The 21,707-nt window shown below is 36.4% G+C and overlaps 1 protein-coding gene across 13 annotated transcripts in view; it reads left to right on the top strand.

Annotated features, from left to right (window-relative positions):
* Positions 1 to 21,707, top strand: part of PTPRK (protein tyrosine phosphatase receptor type K) — a 393,200-nt gene that overhangs the window by 342,318 nt on the left and 29,175 nt on the right. For 7 of the 13 annotated variants that reach the window (XM_034418777.3, XM_087882792.1, XM_087882790.1 and 4 more), the window contains exons 15-16: positions 13,617 to 13,777; positions 20,510 to 20,694. In XM_034418777.3, coding sequence (XP_034274668.1) covers positions 13,617 to 13,777; positions 20,510 to 20,694 — 346 coding nt within the window. Of the gene's footprint in view, positions 1 to 13,616; positions 13,778 to 15,722; positions 15,759 to 20,509; positions 20,695 to 21,707 lie in introns of all 13 variants that reach the window. The other 6 variants (XM_087882788.1, XM_087882785.1, XM_087882787.1 and 3 more) reach the window with 1 other exon arrangement.

Raw genomic sequence — 21,707 nt, 5'->3', positions numbered from 1 at the left:
TAGACCTTTCTGTGAGGCTAACCTGTGATCAATTATAATGGCTTTTCCACTAGCAACACTGAGGACACTGTTAACTTGTATAAGTTTTACAGCTGCTTATATAGAATAATTGGGCCAGTAGAGTAAACATTAATGGTCATGGAGATACAGATGTCATACTCTGGGGGAAAAATACGGTGAAAAAGGGAAACTCAATGACTTGGGGAATATATATGTATGTGTGTATGTATGTATGTATGTATGTATGTGTATGTATGTATGTATGTATGTATGTATGTATGCATGCATGCAAGTTTTGGTGTATTCGGGTCTTTTCCCGTGTAAGATTGAGAGTATCTTGGCGACGTTTCGATGAGGTCTCACTCGTCATCTTCAGGCTGATGTCTTCGGCTTCGTGCTTGTGCGAGGAAAGGATACTCTCAATCTTCCACGGGAAAAGACCCGAATACACCAAAACTTACATACACACATACATACATACATATGTTTATATGAGGTTCCCCTTTGAGTTTTCCTTTAAGTCCAGCTCAAAAAAATGGGCTAGACATTTTGCAATTCACTTTGCTTAATCCTGGGAAACATCTCTGTCTTAGAGGTTGGTAAACTTGGATTCACCATCATTCTGGTGAATTTCAGCTATGATCCACAGAAAGTTTTCAGTTCTCATTTCATTTCCAGTAGGGAGAACACCTCAATGCTGTTACAAACTACACTTTGCAGAATTAGTTTGTCAACAGTTCCTTAAATTATGTTGGAGGAGTTATTTTGCAGGGGGTGGAGCGAGGGTTTCTTCCTATTTGAGGAAATCAATTTCAGTGGAGGAGTATTATTAGATGCACGGTTCATTACCCAATCTAGTTCATCAGCATCTCATGTTTAATTTGCATGACATTTTCATAGCTATGCTCCACCTTTCCTAATTTATCATGTCATTAATAAGTTTGCTGACCCTGCAGTGTGTGAACCTTTATCGCATTGATCTATTTCATAATGTGTAAGAATTTTCTGATGAACTCTATTAATTCAGATTAAAAGGAGATGGATGGAAACCTTCCCGTTTGTTACATTAAATAGATAGCAATTCTTTGTCTAGAATTTTCACAGAAGTATTATTATTGGAGCGTGTTAATCGACCCTGAAAGCCCCACATTTCAATTTCTTATTCCAGATGGATTTAGATTTATTTGGTATTGGATTCACATGTTTCTTCTATCATAAATAAATATTTATGATAAAATAAATAAATAAATAACTATAATAAATAAATATTATAGATAAACTAACTATAACTAACTATAATAAAAGGTAAAAAATAAAGGAATCCCTGTAGGTTTTACTCTGCTAACTGTAGCCGACTTTAGGGACAGTATTCAACTGTTTCTTCAAGCCATTGAGCCAACGCTGTTTGAAGATATTTCTGTGATCATATGGCCAGCAGGACATCACGCCACAGCACAAAGCATATGGCAAAACACGGATCATTGTTACCTTCCTGCCAAAGTAGTACCTATTTATCTATTTGCATTTACATGTTTTCGAACTACTAGTTTGGCAGAAGCTGAGGCACGTGGCGGGAGCTCCCACTCTCACGTGGTGGTAGGACTCAAAACACCAGAGTACAGACCTTCTCCAACATATTTTAAGCCATTGAGCCACCGTGCCTCCACTAACTGTAGTATATTGCTACAAAATTCCTCAACACCAAAACCTGAAACATTGTTAAATTAGGTAGCAATTTTGATCTGATTCAATTTTTTAAAATGAGGATAACTAGTCTAATAGAAAAGCCACTCGGTTTCTTTCTTCCGTTCCAAAATAAGCAATAAACAGACATCTTTACACAACACCAGGATACAGAAAATAGTGAAAAGGTTCGGTCAGATGTGCATTACAGGGAGCATTGCTAACTAGAGCCCTTCTTTACTTGATCATACCATTCCATAGTAGCCCCTTTCACCTAAATCTGGTAAAAAATTAGCTTGCATAAATGAAAGAAATAATTCATCCTCCTTGAATGTTTAGCTGCCACCATCCTTAGCTTTGTCTGTTGTTGGAAGTCAAATCTACAGGGGTTTTCACAAGAAAAGTGAGCATGTGGTCATATGGCTAGTACACTACCTAGCTTGACTCTTGGATACCCTTCAAGATCACTTCCCCAGTGAAAAGCCATTTGGAGATGGAGATTGAGATAGATAATGGATAAGTAAGTATCCAATAAGCCATTTGTGTGAGCAGCTCCCCATTGGATTCTTACACAGGTTATAATGATGTACAGTACTTAACTTTACATGGAACTACAGCCAAAAAACCTAGCATCTTTTATAGCATAAGTGGAGATTTGAATCCATTTACATTACTAACATTTCCTACCTTGCCCCACATATACATAAGCATATATTTTCTTACCTTAGTTTCAACCCATTGGTTCCTGTGATACTTGATTCTTGCATGGAGCTCTTTCTTTCCCTTCTGACTAGAACTGATATCACTGGTCAAAAGTATCCATCCAGGCCTCCATTTTAATTGGGTTCTTAATGAATCCATTCTCCCATGAATTAGGGAAACGTCTTATATTTTTGCTGAATAAAGAAATGTTTCTTTATATACATAGCAGCACGTAAATTCAGTGGTGTTAGAAAAGTGCTTAGTGTATTCCAGGTGCTATAGAATAATTATATTGATTATAATTCTGTGCATACATATTAGAGATTCCATTATGTGGTATCCCTTTTGATACAGCAACATTTTAGTAAACTCAGAAAAATGCTTCTGAATTTCACACAGATTTAACAGTTCTAATCTTGCATAGATTTTCCAAAATTTGGGGGGAAACATTGATTGGTAAGCACTTGTGTATGATTTCACAAACCAGAGATGTCCTTATGCTTTGCCTTATCATTTTCTGCAGATTTTGAAGTGGACGGAAACTCTATTAGTTACTATAGAGTTTTACAAAGTTATACAGCTGAGTTTTAAGAAAAGGGATACTGCATCTCTTGAGTAGCAAATACTGTATTATTTAACCATTGTTGAAATATTTCCAAATGTACATCATCTCCTTCCATTTGTTTTATTTCTCATTTTTGAAGCTAAGTATGCCTATATCAGTATTTTCAGTTTGAAGATTTAAAAACAGCAGCTGTGTGTGTATATATGGGTTTAATATACACACCCTTCTACTGTAGAATGCCAGAGCACAGTTCATTGGCTGCATTCATACATAATACTAAGCCTCTGTTCTGGTTGTCTTTTTAATTCCCTCCCTCCCCCCCCCTTTTTTTTTTTGGATGAGCTATAGTTGCCTGGTTCGCACATAACACAAATGCCATAATGACTTTATTTGCACATTATTCATCTGAAAACCTATAAAAACATTATGGCTTAGCAAAAATTTGCGCCTGTATACCTGTACGTAATTGTCTTACAGTAGTTGTTGGTTAACCTGTCTCCGCCACTACTAGCCTTTGAGTTTGTAACTGAAAGCTAAAAGAGAGAAGAAGGAAAATAAACTTTAGAGCACAAGAACTGTACACAGCTGTTTTGTATTTCATAGCATTTAGATAGTTACCAGTCATCCCATTTATGCTGCATGCCGAACTAACATAACCCAATTTGGTTTCCATTTTTTTTTCTGCAATAAATGAAGTGTTAGCATGTCATTTTTCTCTAGTGAACTCCCTCTGTTATTGAAATCTTTTTTTTTATATGCTAACATGTTTTTTTTTTAATTGCATGGCTCTGTAAGGCTAATCAGTGCATGAGCAAGATTGTAATGCTAACAAAGAAAACATGATTTTTTAATTCTTTTTTTTTTTTGAAACGCACATTTCTCTGCTTTATTGAATGTGACAGAGTCACGCTTTTCATTCACCATTGCTTCTTTTTTCCCACTGTCTGTGATTTGCTTGCCAGGAGGAGCTACTATTCTTACTCCTACTACCTGTAAGTAGAAATGGGTGACTTTACTTCTTTATATGTTTTGAAGATGCAGTATCCCTTTTCGTAAAAAAAAAAAAAAAAAAAAGTCTAGAAATAGGATTAATATTTCACTAAAATTTCCCATATCATTTTGACAGTTTTTATGGAGCCACATATAATTTTAGGGGGGGGGTGTTGCTTTATTTTTTAAAGGTTATTGTATTCTAATTGGATGTAGGCTACCCACACATAGACCCTTTTATTAAATATATCTCCACTGTGTATTTTTATTCTAAAATCAAGCTTGAGCTCCATCCTGTGTAGACTTAGGTATCTAAACATTATCTTTTGAATGAGAAGGTTGTAACTCCATCTTATTTTAGGGAATTGATAAGGAGCATACTCATTTACTCAAAAGGATTTACCATCCAAAAAGGAAACAAATGACTATATCCATCTCCAGCAGTAGAATCCTTTGTGTTGCACAATGGGAAGTGTGATTCCTATTTTACTCACTGGGAGAATTAGATCCAACTGGTCACCTTTTGGTAATATTTGTTACATAAAAATGAACATATTTTCTGCCTCAGTTCCTTTTCCTTTAACATTCCTCTTCAATTGCTGGCTGCTTTTACCTTTTCTCCTAGGCTGTAAAAATATCCTCTGTTTAATCCAACTCTGTAGCTTGAAGTAAATACAGGTAGTCCTCAGCCACAATTGAGTCCAAAACATTTGTTGCTAAGTGAAACATTTGTTCAGTGAATGCTGTCCCATTTTACATCCTTTTGAGCCACCGTTGTTAAGTGAATCACTGCAGTTGTTAAATTAGTAACAGGGTTGTTAAGTGAATCTGGCTTCCCCATTGACTTTGCTTATAAGAAGATTACAAAAGGGGATCATGTAACACACACACACGCCCGGACACTGCAACTGTCATAAATAGGAATCAGTTCCAAGTGTCTGAATTTTGATCACGTGACCATGGGTATGCTGCAATGGTTGTAAGGTTGAAAAGCGGTCATAAGTCACTTTTTCAGTGCTGCTGTAACTTTGAATGATCACTAAATGAACTGTTGTAAGTCGAGGACTACCTGTATAGTAGTACAAGGAAGTGGCAAGTTATTTTCTATTTTCTTACATCTCTTTGCTCCCAACCACCATAATGTTCAGGAAATGGAAAATAAATTCATTCATCCCTTCTGATTAAGACCTTTTCCCAAAATAATAGCTGGAAATAGTTACAAGATAATGGAAGGTCTGGAGCAATTTTTATATGTTGAAATTTACCATATTTAGTATGGCAAATATGCTCAAAGTGCAGTAAAAAGTGTAGTTTTATTAATAAACCTGGTTAATTAGTTTATGAGTTCTAAAATGACTTTGGCTAATTAATAGAGAATAAGATTATCCAATATAATAAAACATGATAACAATATATGACTATCATCCATTGGCTGGGCTGTCACTGCTTAATCACTAAGGAATGCTGATTTTTCTTTTCTCTAAAGAATCAGGACCTTTGGGTATATCAAAATATAGTTTATGTTCCAGCTTGAATATCTGATTGTTGCTATTTTGAAAAGATTTGTCATAGGCAGAATTTAAGCAAAATTAAGTTAAATATGCCTACCGTATAAGGCATGCACCAGCTTGCATTGCAATAAAGCTTTCTTTGGCAAATAAATAGTAATCATTTGCCAAACAGAATAAATTGTGGATTTAATGCATTAATAGGGAAAAGGTCGTGTTGGTTTAAAGGAGAATGTGCATAGAATCTAAATGTGATTTTAGGATGTGTATTTTACAAATGCTAAAAATACCAAATGGGCTAAATGCAAAAACAGATACATTTTGTCCATGGCATCCAAAATCTACTAAGTCAAAGTCTTAGTTAAAGCAAAGTTATCAAAGATTTACTTAGAGACCGTTTCTTATTTTTTCGTTAAAAGGAAACCTAACTTAACGTCTGTAGACTGATGCCCTTTAGTTTATTATGAAAAATTGTAATTCCCTTTTTAAATAACAATTTGCACAGCTAGAAGTAATTAAATATGTACATAGGATATATCTTCCCTCTCACTAGGACTCTTTTTGAAGTAGTTCTGTACATGTGTGCAGAAGAATTATGTCACAACTAATAATACTCTTCTATACTTAGTATCTAAAGAGTACTTAACTCTCCTGTGATGCCCGATGATTTCAGGGATGCGTTAGTCTTGTTTTCTTAGAAACAATATGGAAGTGGTTTGTCATTCTTTATTTCCATTATATTTTTTTGCATTTCTGAGTCTAGCTTATAGTAATTCCCATTCTGTACATAGTTATCCAAGTACCAGCAGGTCCATTATTTCAGAATCAGACAAAAACGATGCTGACATATGTTCAGCCTTCCTCAGCTGACTGTGCTGAAGAGCTGAAGAGCCGAAGAGCCAATGGTACATGGAGTTACTTTTTGTTAAAATTAGAGAGTTTTGGGGGGAATACTATGGTTCGGGGAATACTATTGCTGAATCCGAGGATTTGTTTCTACAAAACCACATTATTTGGATTTTCAAGAATTTATTATTTTTATTAAAATAATTATTAAAAATAATTCATTGAAATATTTTCAAGTTGCAAGGTTGATTATAAAAAATATAGAGATAAAAACTTTTATAGTTCCTTTAATTGGAGAGGCACAAAATTTTTCAGGCTGAGGAACATACTTCATGTTTTTTTATTGGTGGCTAACAGTTCACATTCCAGAAAGTCAATACCGATAATATAGGATCCAAATTTGATTTAATCTGACATTGTCACATGAGTTACAGTTCACAAACATTTATGCCTTTTAATTAAAATTGTTAATATGAAAAGGTGCTAACAGATTTCTGGTTTTGGACTATCATAGACTCACATGGCTCTCCTCCATGTAAAAGTATATACACAATGTATATGTATACACACAAACAAAATAACATTCAATTTCATAGGCATCTTACAAGAAGGCTTCTTTGCAGCCAAGTTTTTCAGTTTGTGTATCTCTTTAAAATAATAACTTTTTGTCATGATACCTAGTGATATAAAAATATTCATATTGTATGTGTGCTTGTATGTATCTATCCAAAATCAAATTTCTAGATCTTTCTATTACTTTCAGTTATTTTCTGTTTGTGACTGCCACAGTACTTTCACCTAAGAATAGATGAGGGTTGGAAGTGTTGGATAGTTTTTCCCCCAACAATGGAGGAATCAACCATTTTTATTAGCATGTTTCTTTTTCTGCCCCAGCAGTCCTTGGGGAGGATTCTAGGATTCAAAATAGAGCTGCATCAGCAACTCATTAGACCTAATTGGAATGTTTGCAGAACATTCTCAGTAACTAACAGCAAACCTGAGTTGAACATTAATCATCTGTTTCCTTCCTTCTCCACATTTTTAGCATTACCCACTGTTCTGTCAGATGAATAATTGTGCAACTCGAAAGTTTGAACGTACACTATCTTAAGGAAGGTGTTGTTGTTTATTATTATAACATAGATTATTGACTGTTGAATGACAAACTTTGTGTACTTTCCTTTTCCTGGCAACCATCACTTCAGAAATCATGTGGAGAAATTCCCTAGATCTGCTGTGGCCTTTTCATAGAAATTAACTTTTTCATGTCTTTGCTTCTTGAAGACTGAATGCTGTTGACTTTTTGCCTTGCTCTATCCAGAAAGTTAGTTCAGTCCTTACTTTAGTTGAATCCAGGGGTGAAATCCAGCAGGTTCTGACAGGTTCTGGAGAACCAGTAGTGGAAATTTTGAATAGTTCGGAGAACTGGCAAATACTCTGGCCCCAGAGTGGGGTGGGAATGGAGAATTTGCACTATCCTTCCCCTGTCACACCCACCAAGCCATGCCCACCAAGCTACACCACACCCACCAAGCCACGCCCACAGATCTGGTAGTAAAAAAAATTGGATTTCACCATTGGTTGAATCTCAGAACTCCACTTCAAATCCTGGAGGATTTTTGTGAAGGTTTATAAATTGGTGCTTCAGAAGAGGGTTTAGTAAAATGTAACTGGTGGTTCCTCCTCCTCTCCTCCTCCTCCTCCTCCTCCTCCTCCTCCTCCTCCTCCTCCTTCTTTTTCTTCTTCCCTAGAGGGACATTAAGATTGAATACTTTAATTGAAAACTTTAGTGTGAAGGATGGTAAAGCTATCAGAACAATAAATGCCTTGAACAAAGTGCAAAATTCAAAGATAGCAATAAATTGCCTGTATTTCAATTCATGACATTTCATTTTTACACTTGTAAAAAGACCTTGATAGCTACAGCTTTAAATATAATCTGCAACCATTATTAGGGCAAAGTATCTCAAAGCATGTGTTAAAACAATAAAAACAAGCTTATTCGGGACCTGTAAACATACAAGCATGTAGAAATTTTCTGATTTTCTGCTTTGTAGATTATATGCACACAACAAGACAGTAGCTGAAACTTGTAACAATCACCATCAGTTTCACCATTATTTTCCCCACCCATTCAAGAGCTATAGAGATTTAACCATAGAGCAATTATTTTAAAGCTGGATCTTGCTAGTGTTTCAGTGAGCAATTACCAGGAAATCCAAGGACTGTAAACTAGACTAGGAAATGAAATGAACATCCTAGAAGAAAAAAAAAAAAAAGCACTTCAGTAATTTGCCAAAAAGAATGGAGATATCCATATGGCCACAAGAAGTTGGATTTTACTAATGTATCTTAAAGTCTATCAGAATTTAACTGTACAGATGGTTCTTGATTTATAAACCACAATTGAGCCCAAAATTTATGTTGCTAAGCAAGACAATTTATTAAGTGAATTTTGCCTCATTTTTTTTATCTTCCTTGCCATAGTTGTTAAGTGAATCATTGCAATTGTTAAGTTAGTAACACGGTTGTCAAGCTAATTTGGCAGTCACTAAATGAGCTGTTATAAGTCAAGGACTACCTATACAAAGGTTCCTTTTTTTAATTTTTTAAAACGGGCCTGGTGGCTCAGCAGACTGATAGCATTGTGATTAACACCAGCTGTCTGCAATTACTGTAAGTTCGAAATCTCACCAGGCTCAAGGTTGACTCAGCCTTCCATCCTTTCTAAGGTAGGTAAATTGAGGACCCAGTTTGTGGGGTCAATAAGCTGACTTTGTATAAATATACAAAAGTATGAAGGCTATTGCTTAACACATTGTAAGCCACCCTGAGTCTCCGGAGAAGGGCGGCATATAAAAATCAAATTAAAAAATTAAATTAAAGGGAAAACAAGCATTTTCCCCTACCTCTTCTGTATGGAACAATTTGAATCTGTTCTCACCATCAGCATGACACTCATTAGTTCATCTTCCATGTTTTCAAATCTGGTAGGACACCTATCATTGGGGAGAGGGAATGTTTGTTTTTCTCCTAAAAAATTCATTAGTACAATACTTTATTTTCCTTTTTTTCCCCTATCTCCGCTACATTTTATTTTTACTTATCAGTTTCCTTCCATGCCAGTAGATGTCTATGGAGATTCTCAGTCATCCAGGTCATGGTTGTCCCAAAGGTAATTTTTCAAAAGGGAACTGGACTATCTGGTTTTTCTTTGATGACATTTCACTTCCCATCCAAAAAGCTTCTACAGCTCTCAAGAAGCTTTTTGGATGAGAAGCGAAACATCTTCAGAGAAAAACCAGAAAGTCCAATTGCCTCTTGAAAAAGCACCTTTAGGATTCTAATGGATAAATTCCATCTGAATGAAACTGTAGTCACCAAGGACAGTCTCTTTGCCCAATTTCTTTAAGCTACTCAGTAGAAAACAACTATTTTCATTAAGATGTCTGGTTTTCAGGCTAATGTGGTTCTTTTACAGTCCTCCCAGCTCCCAGCTTCATTCTCTGTTTCTTCTTGGTATGGGGTGGAGGAAAGCATCCTCTGTTTGTATGTGTTTACATGCACAGTTTTGGTGAGATAGCTTTTCTTAATATTGCCATTTTACCTTTGGTTAAACTGATATTTTTTTACTTTAAGGGAGCAGATTCTTGGTAGCACCTGCAGCATTTGATCATCTTTTGTGAGAAACAAAATGCTAGATTAAGGTGACCTTGGCTAGTCTTATGTTCTTAGATAAGTACTTTGGCCAAATTATTTGTTTTTGAGCTTCATCAGTTTTCTTTCTAAGAGAGGGAGATGTACTTTGTGTTGAGAGGTCAAACGAAGAAATATAGGATTTAGTGTTCAATCTTTTTTTTATTTGTCTTTTTCTGAGGAAAAAAAATTGTATTTTGTTATTGAGCTTCTGCTCATCTCCCCTTCCCAGCAGCTATGAGAACTTTTACATTTCTTTAATATGTCATATACAAAAAGCCAAAAATGGATAAATATCTTTATGTCTTAATAAGTGACTCAAGTATGAAGCAATCTAGATTAATGTGACAAAGCACTTAAAGTACTTTCCCAATACTGTAGTATTTTTTTATAATTGTCAAATTATAGGTCCTTATGTTACCTTTGACTGGATTTTCCCTGACCATAAGAATGATAAAAGAGATTTCCTAAGTAGGTCTTAATGGCATTAAGTTGCATTCAGTGACATCTGTTTTAAGGGGAAAATCAAGCTCATCTGCCTTTCTTTTTATTATAATGTGACAGCAAGATAATCTCTGTTGGGATAATCTTTAGTCTCACTTACTGTGTGTTTTTTTTTTTTTAATTTGATTTATATGCCGCTCTTCTCCGGAGACTCAGGGCGGCTTACAATGTGTTAAGCAATAGCCTTCATACTTTTGTATATTTTATACAAAGTCAGCTTATTGCCCCCACAAACTGGGTCCTCATTTAACCTACCTTAGAAAGGATGGAAGGCTGAGTCAACCTTGAGCCTGGTAAGATTCGAACCTGCAGAAATTGCAGGCAGCTGTGTTAATAACAGGGTGCATTAAGCCACTGTACTACCAAGGCTCCGAAAATAAGACCCTATTTTATATTTTTTTTAATCCTGAAATAAACGCTTGGCCTTATTTTCGGGCAGGTCTTATTATTTTGGGGTACGCGGAGCAAGAAAGTGCCCCCCTCAGAACGGGCTCACAATTTGGTGTCCTTCTAGACTCACAGCTAAGACTGGAACAACATCTGACAGCTGTAGCTAGGGGGATCTTTCCACAGGTTCATCTGGTGCACCAATTGTGACCCTACTTGGATCAGGAGGCTCTCCTCACAGTCACTCATGCCCTTGTCACCTCATGGTTGGATTATTGCAACACGCTGTACATGGGACTACCCTTGAAAAGTGCTCAGAGACTACAGTTGGTCCAGAATGCAGCTGCGCAAGTTATAGTGGGTGCGCCTAGATACACCCACATTACACCAATTCTCCGTGAGCTGCACTGGCTCCCTTTTGGTCTCCGGGTGCAATTCAAGGTGTTGGTCATTACCTTTAAGCCCTATATGGCTCAGGGCCAGGCTATCTTCGAGACCACCTTCTACCACATAGCTCCCAGCGACCGGTAAGATCCCACAGAGTCGGTCTCCTCCGGGTCCCGTCAGCTAAACAATGTCGGCTGGTGGGCCCGCGGGGGAGGGCCTTTTCTGTGGCTGCCCTGGCTCTCTGGAACCAATTGCCTCCTGAGATCCGGACCACCCCCACCCTATTGGCCTTCCGCAAAGCCGTGAAGACCTGGCTCTTCCGGCAGGCCTGGGCCGTTGATCTCATTATAATAATCTTGCGAGACTTGGCCACAAATTGGAGTGCATGTGTTTTAATGTTTTTAAAGTTTTTAATGTTTTAATGTTTTTCTTTTTAACATTTTTTATGGGATTATTCACATTGTTTTATTCTTTGTTGTAAGCGTCCCTTGGGAGTTGGGCGGCATAGAAATGCGACAAAATAAATAAATAAATAAATAAATAAATAAATAAATAAATAAATAAATAAATAAATAAATAAATAAAATGGCGCTACTCTTGCCGTCTTACCTGATTTCCAGGTCTGCGTTTAAATATTTTCAGGGAGGGCTTATTTTGGGAGGGAGGCTTATTTTAGTGCATGCGCTCAAAGCCCGATTGGGTTTATTATCAGGGGATGTCTTATTTTCGGGGAAACAGGGTAGTAAGTGTTGTGATAAACAATAACAGGAACATTTTATTTATATAGTTAAGAATAGGCATCAACTTGGACAGTGTTGACTACTTAATACTATCACTCTGCCTTGTGGATTTTAGAGTATGCAATGGATAATGCCTGTAGCAATTGCTCATAACATAGAGACACAATTAGTTGCTGCTGTGGAATATAATAATATGTGCTCATAGGTGAATATCAATTCCATAGATAATCCAGTTCTTGTGAGATTGCCAAACTGTGTGACTGACACTGAATTTATACATGAAAAACAGTATAGCTAGATAGCTAGGTAAATAGTTAAACAGAGGTAGAGGTAGATATACAAAATAAGAATAGCAGCCACGGCATTTAACAAAAAACAAACAAACAGATAAAATTATATATCTATAGTAATGAAATAATATGTGAATAAAAGTAGTGGAAATTCAAGCTATATGTCATCAAAGTCAGATTTGACAGTTCCAAAAGTAAGTCCAGCTGGCTTTCTTGGTTTATTCCTAGTGTGACCTAAATTTGGGGTTCCAGTTTCAAGACTAGTCCCGAGAATACAAAGAGCTAAATGTATATTGAGGAAGAAAATAAATTTATCCTATAAAAATTCAATTCAATTCATCCTATAAAAAATTCAGTTCAATGATTTTTCTGGATTAAGCCTCTATTTGTTTGATTTCTTTCTTCCCATGTTTTGCCAACATAAGAAATTAGTTTTAAAACTGAATGCCTTCCTTGGATTTAGATAGAAATAAAAGAGAATCAGTAGTTGATATAAGCATATTCGTAGCACTGAGTCCCAAACTCAGTATAACCTGTTTCAGCATTTTTGTATACATGTTAAAAAGAGCATTGGGTAACATTGAACATGATGTAGAAAAGGTAAACCTATAAAATGTGCAGCTATTGAAAGAGAAATGTTGTCCCCTTTCCCATTCGTCATACAGCAGTAAAAAAAAATGAAAATAATTGGTAACTTAAATAAACATAAAATCATAATGCTCATTTTGTTGATATATATTTACCCAAGAATGTGTATGCTGGGAAGGATCAAACCATGTATCATGATATAGACGGAATGGAGAATGTAATTATAAGGTGTTACCTATTAAGGATTTTTTCCCCAGATTTTTATTTATACCATCATAATGTACTAAAATAGGATGTAAATGAAAATATGCTCACAAGAAATAAAACAATGGCAGAAGTTCTAATTTGAATAATTATGAATATTGAAATAATGTGCATTTGCTATAAACAGTGCTTTAACATTGGCAGGGGAATGCATATAACTTTTCTATTATTGCCATATTCTGGTATTGTAAAAAGATGAATTGTGTAGAGTTAAAATCCTGAACTTGCCTGCTGAAAAGTGAGTCCCTCTAGAATTGAATTAATTTCTCTGAATGCATAGTGATTCCCTAAATGTCTTAAATTGCAAATGTAGCTTTCCTTCAAAAAAACTCAAGTATATGGCTACCGTGAACTCTAAACCTGCTAGTTTTAATAGATTCATTCACCACTGAATAGCTGTTACGATTAGATAATAAAAGTGTGATTACTTTTTAAAGCTTTTCTTTTCTTGATTTTGGTTGGACAGTAAATTGGCCAAGAAACGGAAGGATGCCATGGGAAACACTAGACAAGAAATGACCCATATGGTGAATGCCATGGATCGGAGTTATGCTGATCAAAGCACACTCCATGCAGAAGATCCACTTTCGGTCACCTTTATGGATTCTCATAACTTCAACCCCAGATGTAAGTATGATAGTCCCATTGTCACTGAAGTTGGTATCTTACTTCTGTTTATATCTGCTGTACATTGCATTTGGTACCATAAAAATGTATTTTATGCAAGGGAATGAGATAGTAGAGTTATGAAACATTTGTCTTTCTTCCAGACAGACCAAAAAAAAAAAAAAGAATCAAATACAGAGAAATTTAGAATACCTGTTTATAAAATACAATTTTATAACAACGAATAAGAACAGAGCTATTCTCTAACAAAAAGAGTAGAAAGTTTACTCCAAAGCCACAATTTAATGCCTTGCCAATTCTTTGCTGGATAAGTGCTGGGTCCAAAGATGAGAAACATAAAGGGCAGTACTTTAGAAGACTGATGCATATATAAATTCTCACAGAAAATTCCTTTTCAAGATAATATTTTAAGTGACTTCCCAATGTATTACTGTTGTAGTTTTGTAGCATGTAAATTGCTTCAGAAACAGCAGGCAATGATTACTTTCTATTCTTTCATTAAAAACTCTAGTATTACATCATATTTTCCCCAGTATTAATCCACAGAAAATGATAGATGTTGACTTTTTTTCCCTTCAACATTGAACATGCAATATATGGATTCATACCATTGTTCTCTCTGTATGGAAAGAATTGTAGCTCTTTAAAACTTACACTGCAAAACGGCATATATTTTTGTAAAAAAAAAAAAAAACCTTGTATTTTGCAAATAGAATTTCAAAATCTGTAACAGCATGTCTGAGAAAAACAGATTTCCCCCATAATCAGATGTTTTTTTACCATTATTCTCACACTAACCACTATGATTGTATGCATATGTGTGTACACATACACAAATAATTTGATACTCAAATTACTTTTTATTTCAACCGTTTCGGATATTGTATTTATATGTAGATACTAATTACTCATCTAATTAGTAACTGTGTATATCTGTATGTCTGTGTATGAGTTCCATTAAAAGGTATTGTTTATTCTAGTTACACAACAGTATTGCTGCCAATAACTTCAGAACATAAACTTCTATAATAGGAGTAGGATGTGAAGCTGAAGAAACATAAGGATATTACCAAAAAGCGTATTAAGGACTCTTGCAAACAATATACTACTGGATGCAATGCATAGGTATACAAGGAAGAAATGGTATATAGGAAACCTTTCTTCCCTGAACTTCTGTAAGACATCTTAAGGTTTGGTTGTAATTTTAGTTAGTTTTCCCACCCTATTTTCTACATAGGCCATGTTCCCCTGAAAAAAAACAACAACAACAAGCCAGTTCAAGAGATAACTGAACAATTTGAACAATGTGGAGATGGTTGTTGAAAAATCCAGGCCAAATCTGAGAAGTGAAAGCCACCTCCATCAACTAAGAGCTATGTTCTTCATCTCCAGTAATGGTTGGAATGAGCGGTGAAACCCTCTCATGTTGCACAGGACCAGTTGCAGGGCTCAAGAGGCCAGATTGATTTTTTTTGTTGCCTGCCAATTCCCCCAGGAATGTTGGCCAGCCGACAGCTTTACTCAAGCCATGCCAAAACTTTGCCCTACTAAGAAAGTTAGACATTTGGAAGCTTAAAATTCTGGCTTGTCCTCCTTGCTGAACCCAAGGCATTCTGAGAGCAGTAATTGCTTCCTAAAGTTGAATTATCCTTTGGCAGCTGCTCTGGTAAAACTATCTAAGCCTTTTCTCCTTAGCTTTCAGGAAGAAAATGCTTAGATTATGACTAAATCCAACCTGTTTGGACAGTTGTATACATTTATTGCACTGTTTATTCTGTAAAAAAGCAAACACTGTTTTCTACAAAGTGGTTTTGTATTTCCTGTTTCACTAATAAGATGAATAGGCTTTGCTGTATGTTCCAAAAAGTTTGTGCTTCTTTTTTTCTTTTAAAAAAAAACCAGTTGGAGGCAATGAATTTTTTTCATAAGCTTTGTTTTCCCGCAGTGCCCAATGATCCACTTGTGCCGACTGCTGTGTTAGGTGAGGACCTAGTCCTTTGTCTTCTTTTCCTTCATGACTTACAACCTTTGTAAATAAATATGTTTATTGCACATCCAAGCAGCTAGTTACAGATTTTAAAAAATAGGCCTGGTGCTTAGCAGAATATTTAATATTAGATATATAAAGAGCCGTGGTGGTGCAGTGATTAGAATGCAGTACTGCAGGCTACTTCTACTGACCGCCAGCTGTCTGCAGTTCAGCAGTTTGAATCTCACAAGACTCAAGGTTGACTCAGCCTTCCATCCTTCCAAGGTTGGTACAATGAGGATCAGATTGTTGGGGCCAATATACTGACTCCGTAAATTGCTTAGAAAGGGCTGTAAAGCACTGTGAAGCAGTATATAAGTCTAAGTGCTATTGCTATTGCTATATTCAGCTACAGGTAGTCCTTGACTTAGACCACAATTGGGATCAGAATCTCCCTTGTTAAGCAAGGTGGTTGTTAAGTGAGTCGCACCTGATTTACGGCCTTTTTTGCTATGGTTTTAAGTGAATTACTGAAGTTGATGGGTGAATCACATGGTCTAGCTTAAATGATGGTCGTGAATGATGATCACAGGACCTCAGGATACTGCAACCATTACAAATACATGCCAGTTGCCAAGCACCCCAATTTGGATCACATGACCTAGGGGATGCGGTAATGGGTCATAAGTCTGATGACCACTTGTCACTTTTTTCAATGCCGTTGTAGCTTCAAATGACACTAAATAATTGATTGTAAGTCAAGAGCTACCTGTATAGGTTTCATTTTCCAATGACACACTAGTGTAAGCAAGAATTTTCAGGAGCTGAAAGATGGGTGCACAGTATGCAGTTCCACCTGTTGTGCACCCATCTTTAAGCTCCTGAAAATTCTTGCTTACACTAGTGTACTAAAAGAACTCTGAGAACTCTAGCCAGAAACATTGCATCTTGGGACTTGTAGTTCAGCAATATCTACAGCAGCAGGTTAGATACCCATTGTCTAAAATATTTATTGAAAAGCTTTTTACACACCCTTGCGCACATAGATATTGTTAGCTTTGTAATTTTATAGCTTAGTCAGTGGCAGCGTTCATGAATTTTTATTTATGTGTGCATGCCTATAGATCTGGTTCTGTCTTAAGATAGGGATTAATAAACTATAGCCGGGGTGCAAGCATTCCCAAGCTCATTTATGTGGTTTTTGGAACACACTCAAACTACTATTTCTGAAAAACGATGGCCTTTCTTTTTACCATTTGGGAGCAAAAAAAAAAAAAAAACCCTCATAAAACTGTGGTGGAAATCTTACAATTAATTTAACATAGTTCTAAAGCCTCCTCTGAAATTCTGTGGGTAAAAATAAAAATTTCAGCTCTGGCCATATTTGTGAATGTCACCTACCCACCCCTTTGTATTCCACTGTAATCCTCAGCCTTCGAATAAGTTGCTCTAGCCTGCCATCTTAGAGCAACCAAGGTTCTCCCCATAGTAAAGGAATATTATGTATGGCTGCTTGATGACATAGCTTTCCTTCTGCAGAACATACTCTATTCTTTTTAAAAAAATGATAGCATGGAGCTAATTAGGTATAGTGGTGCAAAGTTATTCTAGACCAGTGGTCCCCAACCTTTTTATCGCCGCAGCCCGCTGAGCGCGCGCAGGGGTGGGGGCACGGCCCAGGAGCTTTTGCGCACGGCCCATTGCGCACGGCCCAGGAGCTTTTGCGCACGGCCCAGGAGCCTTTGCGCTGCAGCGTTCATGTTCCCCAGCCGCTGCGCGGCCCGGTGCCAGGTACTCCACGGCCCGGCACCAGTCCGCGGACCGGGGGTTAGGGACCACTGTTCTAGACCATCACTGCTCTGTAGGTTCATGGCAAGAAAATTTATATTTCCAGAAGTTAAAATAATATTAGATGTGGTGGTGTTCTCCAAAAAGTCTCAACTTGTGGCTTATTGTAGATCTTAAACAACATGGGAGTCAAAATTGAACCTTGTGATTAGTGTACCAATCTATCATTCATATCTAGCCAAATAAAATGATTGTGTGGTATATCAACCCTCATCTGAAGCAAGCAATACAGAAGGATACCACTGGTATCAAAGACATTTTCCAGGAGCAAAACAAACATTCTAGGCAGAATGCCAAGTCATTCCGAGGCATTCTGGGTAGTTCCAGGATCAAATCTGTGTATTTTTAGAAAACTCATGAATATTGTGATGATACATACCTTCAACCTAAGTGCAATAGGAGGGACTATACACTTTAAATAAAGTGCATATAAATGATAAGAATCATGAATCATGAATAGTTGTCTTAATACTTTTCAAAGAACAGATTAAGCTGAAAGGTATACCAAATGGTATACCCACCATGGAAACTGTTCAAGAATATCTTAGATGGTTTTAAGTAGTTCATTCTTTCCTCTGTTTCCTTCTAAAACCTGTAAAACATCCTTCTAAAATCTTCTGAAACCTAACACTGGATAGGTCCATCAGTTTGAAATCTATATTAAGTCTTCTTTTCTACTTGTAAGATCCATCTAAAGCTTCATGTCAGATCTCCCCTATTTAGCTTTAGCTATTTAATAAATTAGTGACTTACAATTTACAACCCTAAGCAATCAATAAAGATTCAGCTGGACGATTCAGTGTTGTTTCCTTAATGCTTTTTATTGAAAGAGTCTTACTCTAGTTGTTAAGGCACTAAACAACTGTATTTGATGTGGCATTAGTAATAGTAGTAGTAAGTAAGGCACTAAATTATATTTGATATTTGTCGTGACATTATCAGAACCTCCAAGTAGGCAAAAATGATTGTTTTGACATGCAAAGGTTAATCTATTAGAACCTCAAAGAGCAAACCTAGGGCAAAACTGACAGATTGACAGATTTCAGCATACATTCCCATCACTGTATTAGTTTTTGTTAACTTTTTCACCTTTACGTGAAGCAAGATGCCTTAGCTAGAGGTTGTGGGTGTTTGCACTTGACTTATACATTAGTTAATATACGTGGTCTCTAATAGTATATTAGTCTTGTCGTTTTTCATTAATTAAACATTTTGCATGTGAAATATAATTTGAAATATTTCTATCAACATGTGCTAATTAAAAATAGTATAAAGGATTTCAAAAATGGCAAAAACCTACCTCAGTATCTCCATTATAATTCTTCTAGAACTTGTAAGCTTGCTTTAGCAATTTCGTAACATGTAGCTGGCTGGTTTTAAATGTGTCTCAGATATTTTATTTGCTTTAACATGCTTCAATGTCTTCCAGTTCCAATAAGTGGTAAGTATTGGAGAAAATACAGTGTAACCATGAAATTATTTTTGTTCAGTTATATATATATATATATATATATATATATATTGTATTTATTGAGACCTTGACTTCTTACTTACAGTGCAAGTTAATTTAATAAGGTGTGTATAGAAGAAACATTCGATTGAAGGGATTAGGGGTTAGGGTTTGTGAAAGGCATTCATGGGGTGCAGTAGGGTCTACAAGCCCTGTTGCCTTTGTTCAGAAAACAATGTTGATGAATCTCTTCAAGCCATTCTGAGGGCATTATAATCGATGTGTAAATTAAGGGGAGCACCCGCAAGTCATGCATGCTCTATTACTTATAACAATAAAAGCTGTTTATTGTGATGCTTCAACAATCTGGATCTGACAGGTTAGTTCATTAATTTCCAAAGGTATATGAATTACTGTAATGCAGCAGTCATGAACCAAACAAAAATTGGCAACTTTTCTGAAAGTTGTTTTTCTCTTCACTTTAATTAACTGCTATGAAGATAGCAGAATATTTAAGTTTAAGTGAGCCACTAGTAAATTGGGAGGCACGGAGGTAGCTGAAAACCTCTCTAAACCCAAAGAACAGTGGTATGTAATTATACAATCAGTTAGTATCATGGGACTTAGAAGTTGAACTGCAATTATAAACACTTTCAGGTTTCTCAGTGTATAAATCAAAATCAGGCTTTTATTCAACACATACCCGTGTCTCTTCTAACTCAGACTGAAAGCTCAGTTCAATCAATTTGAAGTCTCTAAGTGTACATTTTGAGCATAACTTCTTTTAAATATATATATATATATATATATATATATATATATATATATATATATATATATATATATATATATATATGGAGGATGCATATATTTATTTGGCATATAGCCATTCCAATTATGAACCATCTGAACAGCTTACAGTCCTACCATGCATTGACAGAATTAAAAGATCTAAGAGCATAGAACTGAAAAACATAAACATTCACAAATATTTAACACAAAATATTTAACACAGTAGCAAAATCCTTTGCTGAGTAGGTATTAGAAGTTGGAACCCACAGTCATTCACAGGGAAGGTCTCCCTCAATTCACCTTCCCCCAAATGTCTGCTAAAGTAACCTTGCTTTGTGTTCTTTCATAAATATCAGTCACCATTGAGTCATGCTGAATCTCTAAGAGGATGTTCTTCCAGATCAGGAGTGTGGGGGGGGGGAGGAGTCAATGACTGAGAAGGCCAAAGAGAGATGCCTTTCTTTTAGAGGGGGAACACGGAGGGAGCTCACTCTTTTCGATCAACATGGGGGCAGCTGCTTGTTGCTTATGCTTTCTTTTGTAAGAGTCAAAATAGCACCCAGATGTTTGCAGAGTGCTGAAATGAGCTCATGAGAAGATGGGCTGTAGCAGGAATATTTCAGTTTCGTTGTTGCTGAATACTCTTCCATTCTTTGGGCTCTTATAACCACAGATGAAAACCACAGTGCAACAGCAGAGTCGAGTCGTCTATTAGATGTGCCTCGTTATCTCTGCGAAGGAACAGAATCCCCCTACCAAACTGGCCAACTGCATCCTGCTATCAGAGTAGCGGATTTGCTGCAGCATATTAATCTCATGAAAACATCTGACAGCTATGGCTTCAAAGAAGAGTACGAGGTAACAATGTCAGTGGTTGCTTTTTTACCTGACCTAGAGCAGAGAGTTCCTTTGAGAATAAAGCTTCTTAATTGCAAGGAGAGAGAGTTCTTAATTACAAGAGCATGAAAATGAATATTTCATGGGGTTACGTTCTTTTAAAAGATAATTTTCCATGTGCCATAAATCAGTGGAAAATTTAAAAGCATTACATGTGAACCAGAGAGTTGCAAAGAGTGAAAAGTGTCAAAAACACACCTTCCTCGTACAGATATTCCTCCCTTTTTAAGGACAGATTTTTCCCTCAACATTCCCATGCAGGTATTATATAAACCAAATCTTACATGCAAAGGTCATTTGTTGAAAAGTTTCCCTTGGAAGGCTCTATATGCAGCATCAATACTTATACATTGCCAAAAAAAACCCCACCCCAATCTTCTTTGTCTATTTGATTGATTGATTGATTTGGACATTTATTGGTAGCTTTTTATAGCCACCCTGATCAAAAGACTCTGTAAGTTACATGATGTTAAAAGAGAAAAAAAAACACAGCAGATAAATCAACCTTCTTTCCAATTCCTACTCCTAAGAATTGGAGGGAGGGGAAACTTGTCTTTTAAGATATTTTAAAACCATAATCTCTGGAGGTAAGGTATTCAAAAGTTTGGGGTGGGGGGATCCACAAAGAAGGCCAGATGTTTTGTCTATGTCGCTTGCATATGGACAGTGAGGCGATGGTCTGGAGCCCCAGAACCAGTCTCTTCACCACCAGAAACAAGGGACAGCCGCAGCCGCAAGCTGTCCCAAAGCAAGTCCCAACCCTCACTTCAGAAAGTGGGTGGATTAAGATGTTCCCATCATGTGATCAGATACAATTCTGGTGAGACCATTCATCCATGTATATGTGTTACATGCAGAGAGACCTTGGACAAGTTAGAATGAAAAGTGTATGACCTGTCTAGACCATACATAGATCCTTGAATCCTGATTCGGAAACACTGGTTTTATTCTTTGCTGATCAGCTAGTTTTATTT

Source organism: Pantherophis guttatus, chromosome 1 (genome assembly GCF_059756535.1).
Source record: "Pantherophis guttatus breed Tessera chromosome 1, ASM5975653v1, whole genome shotgun sequence".
In the NCBI taxonomy this organism is placed as follows: domain Eukaryota; kingdom Metazoa; phylum Chordata; class Lepidosauria; order Squamata; family Colubridae; genus Pantherophis; species Pantherophis guttatus.
Note: the sequence above shows the minus strand (reverse complement) of the source record. Positions and strands in the feature narration are given on the sequence as shown.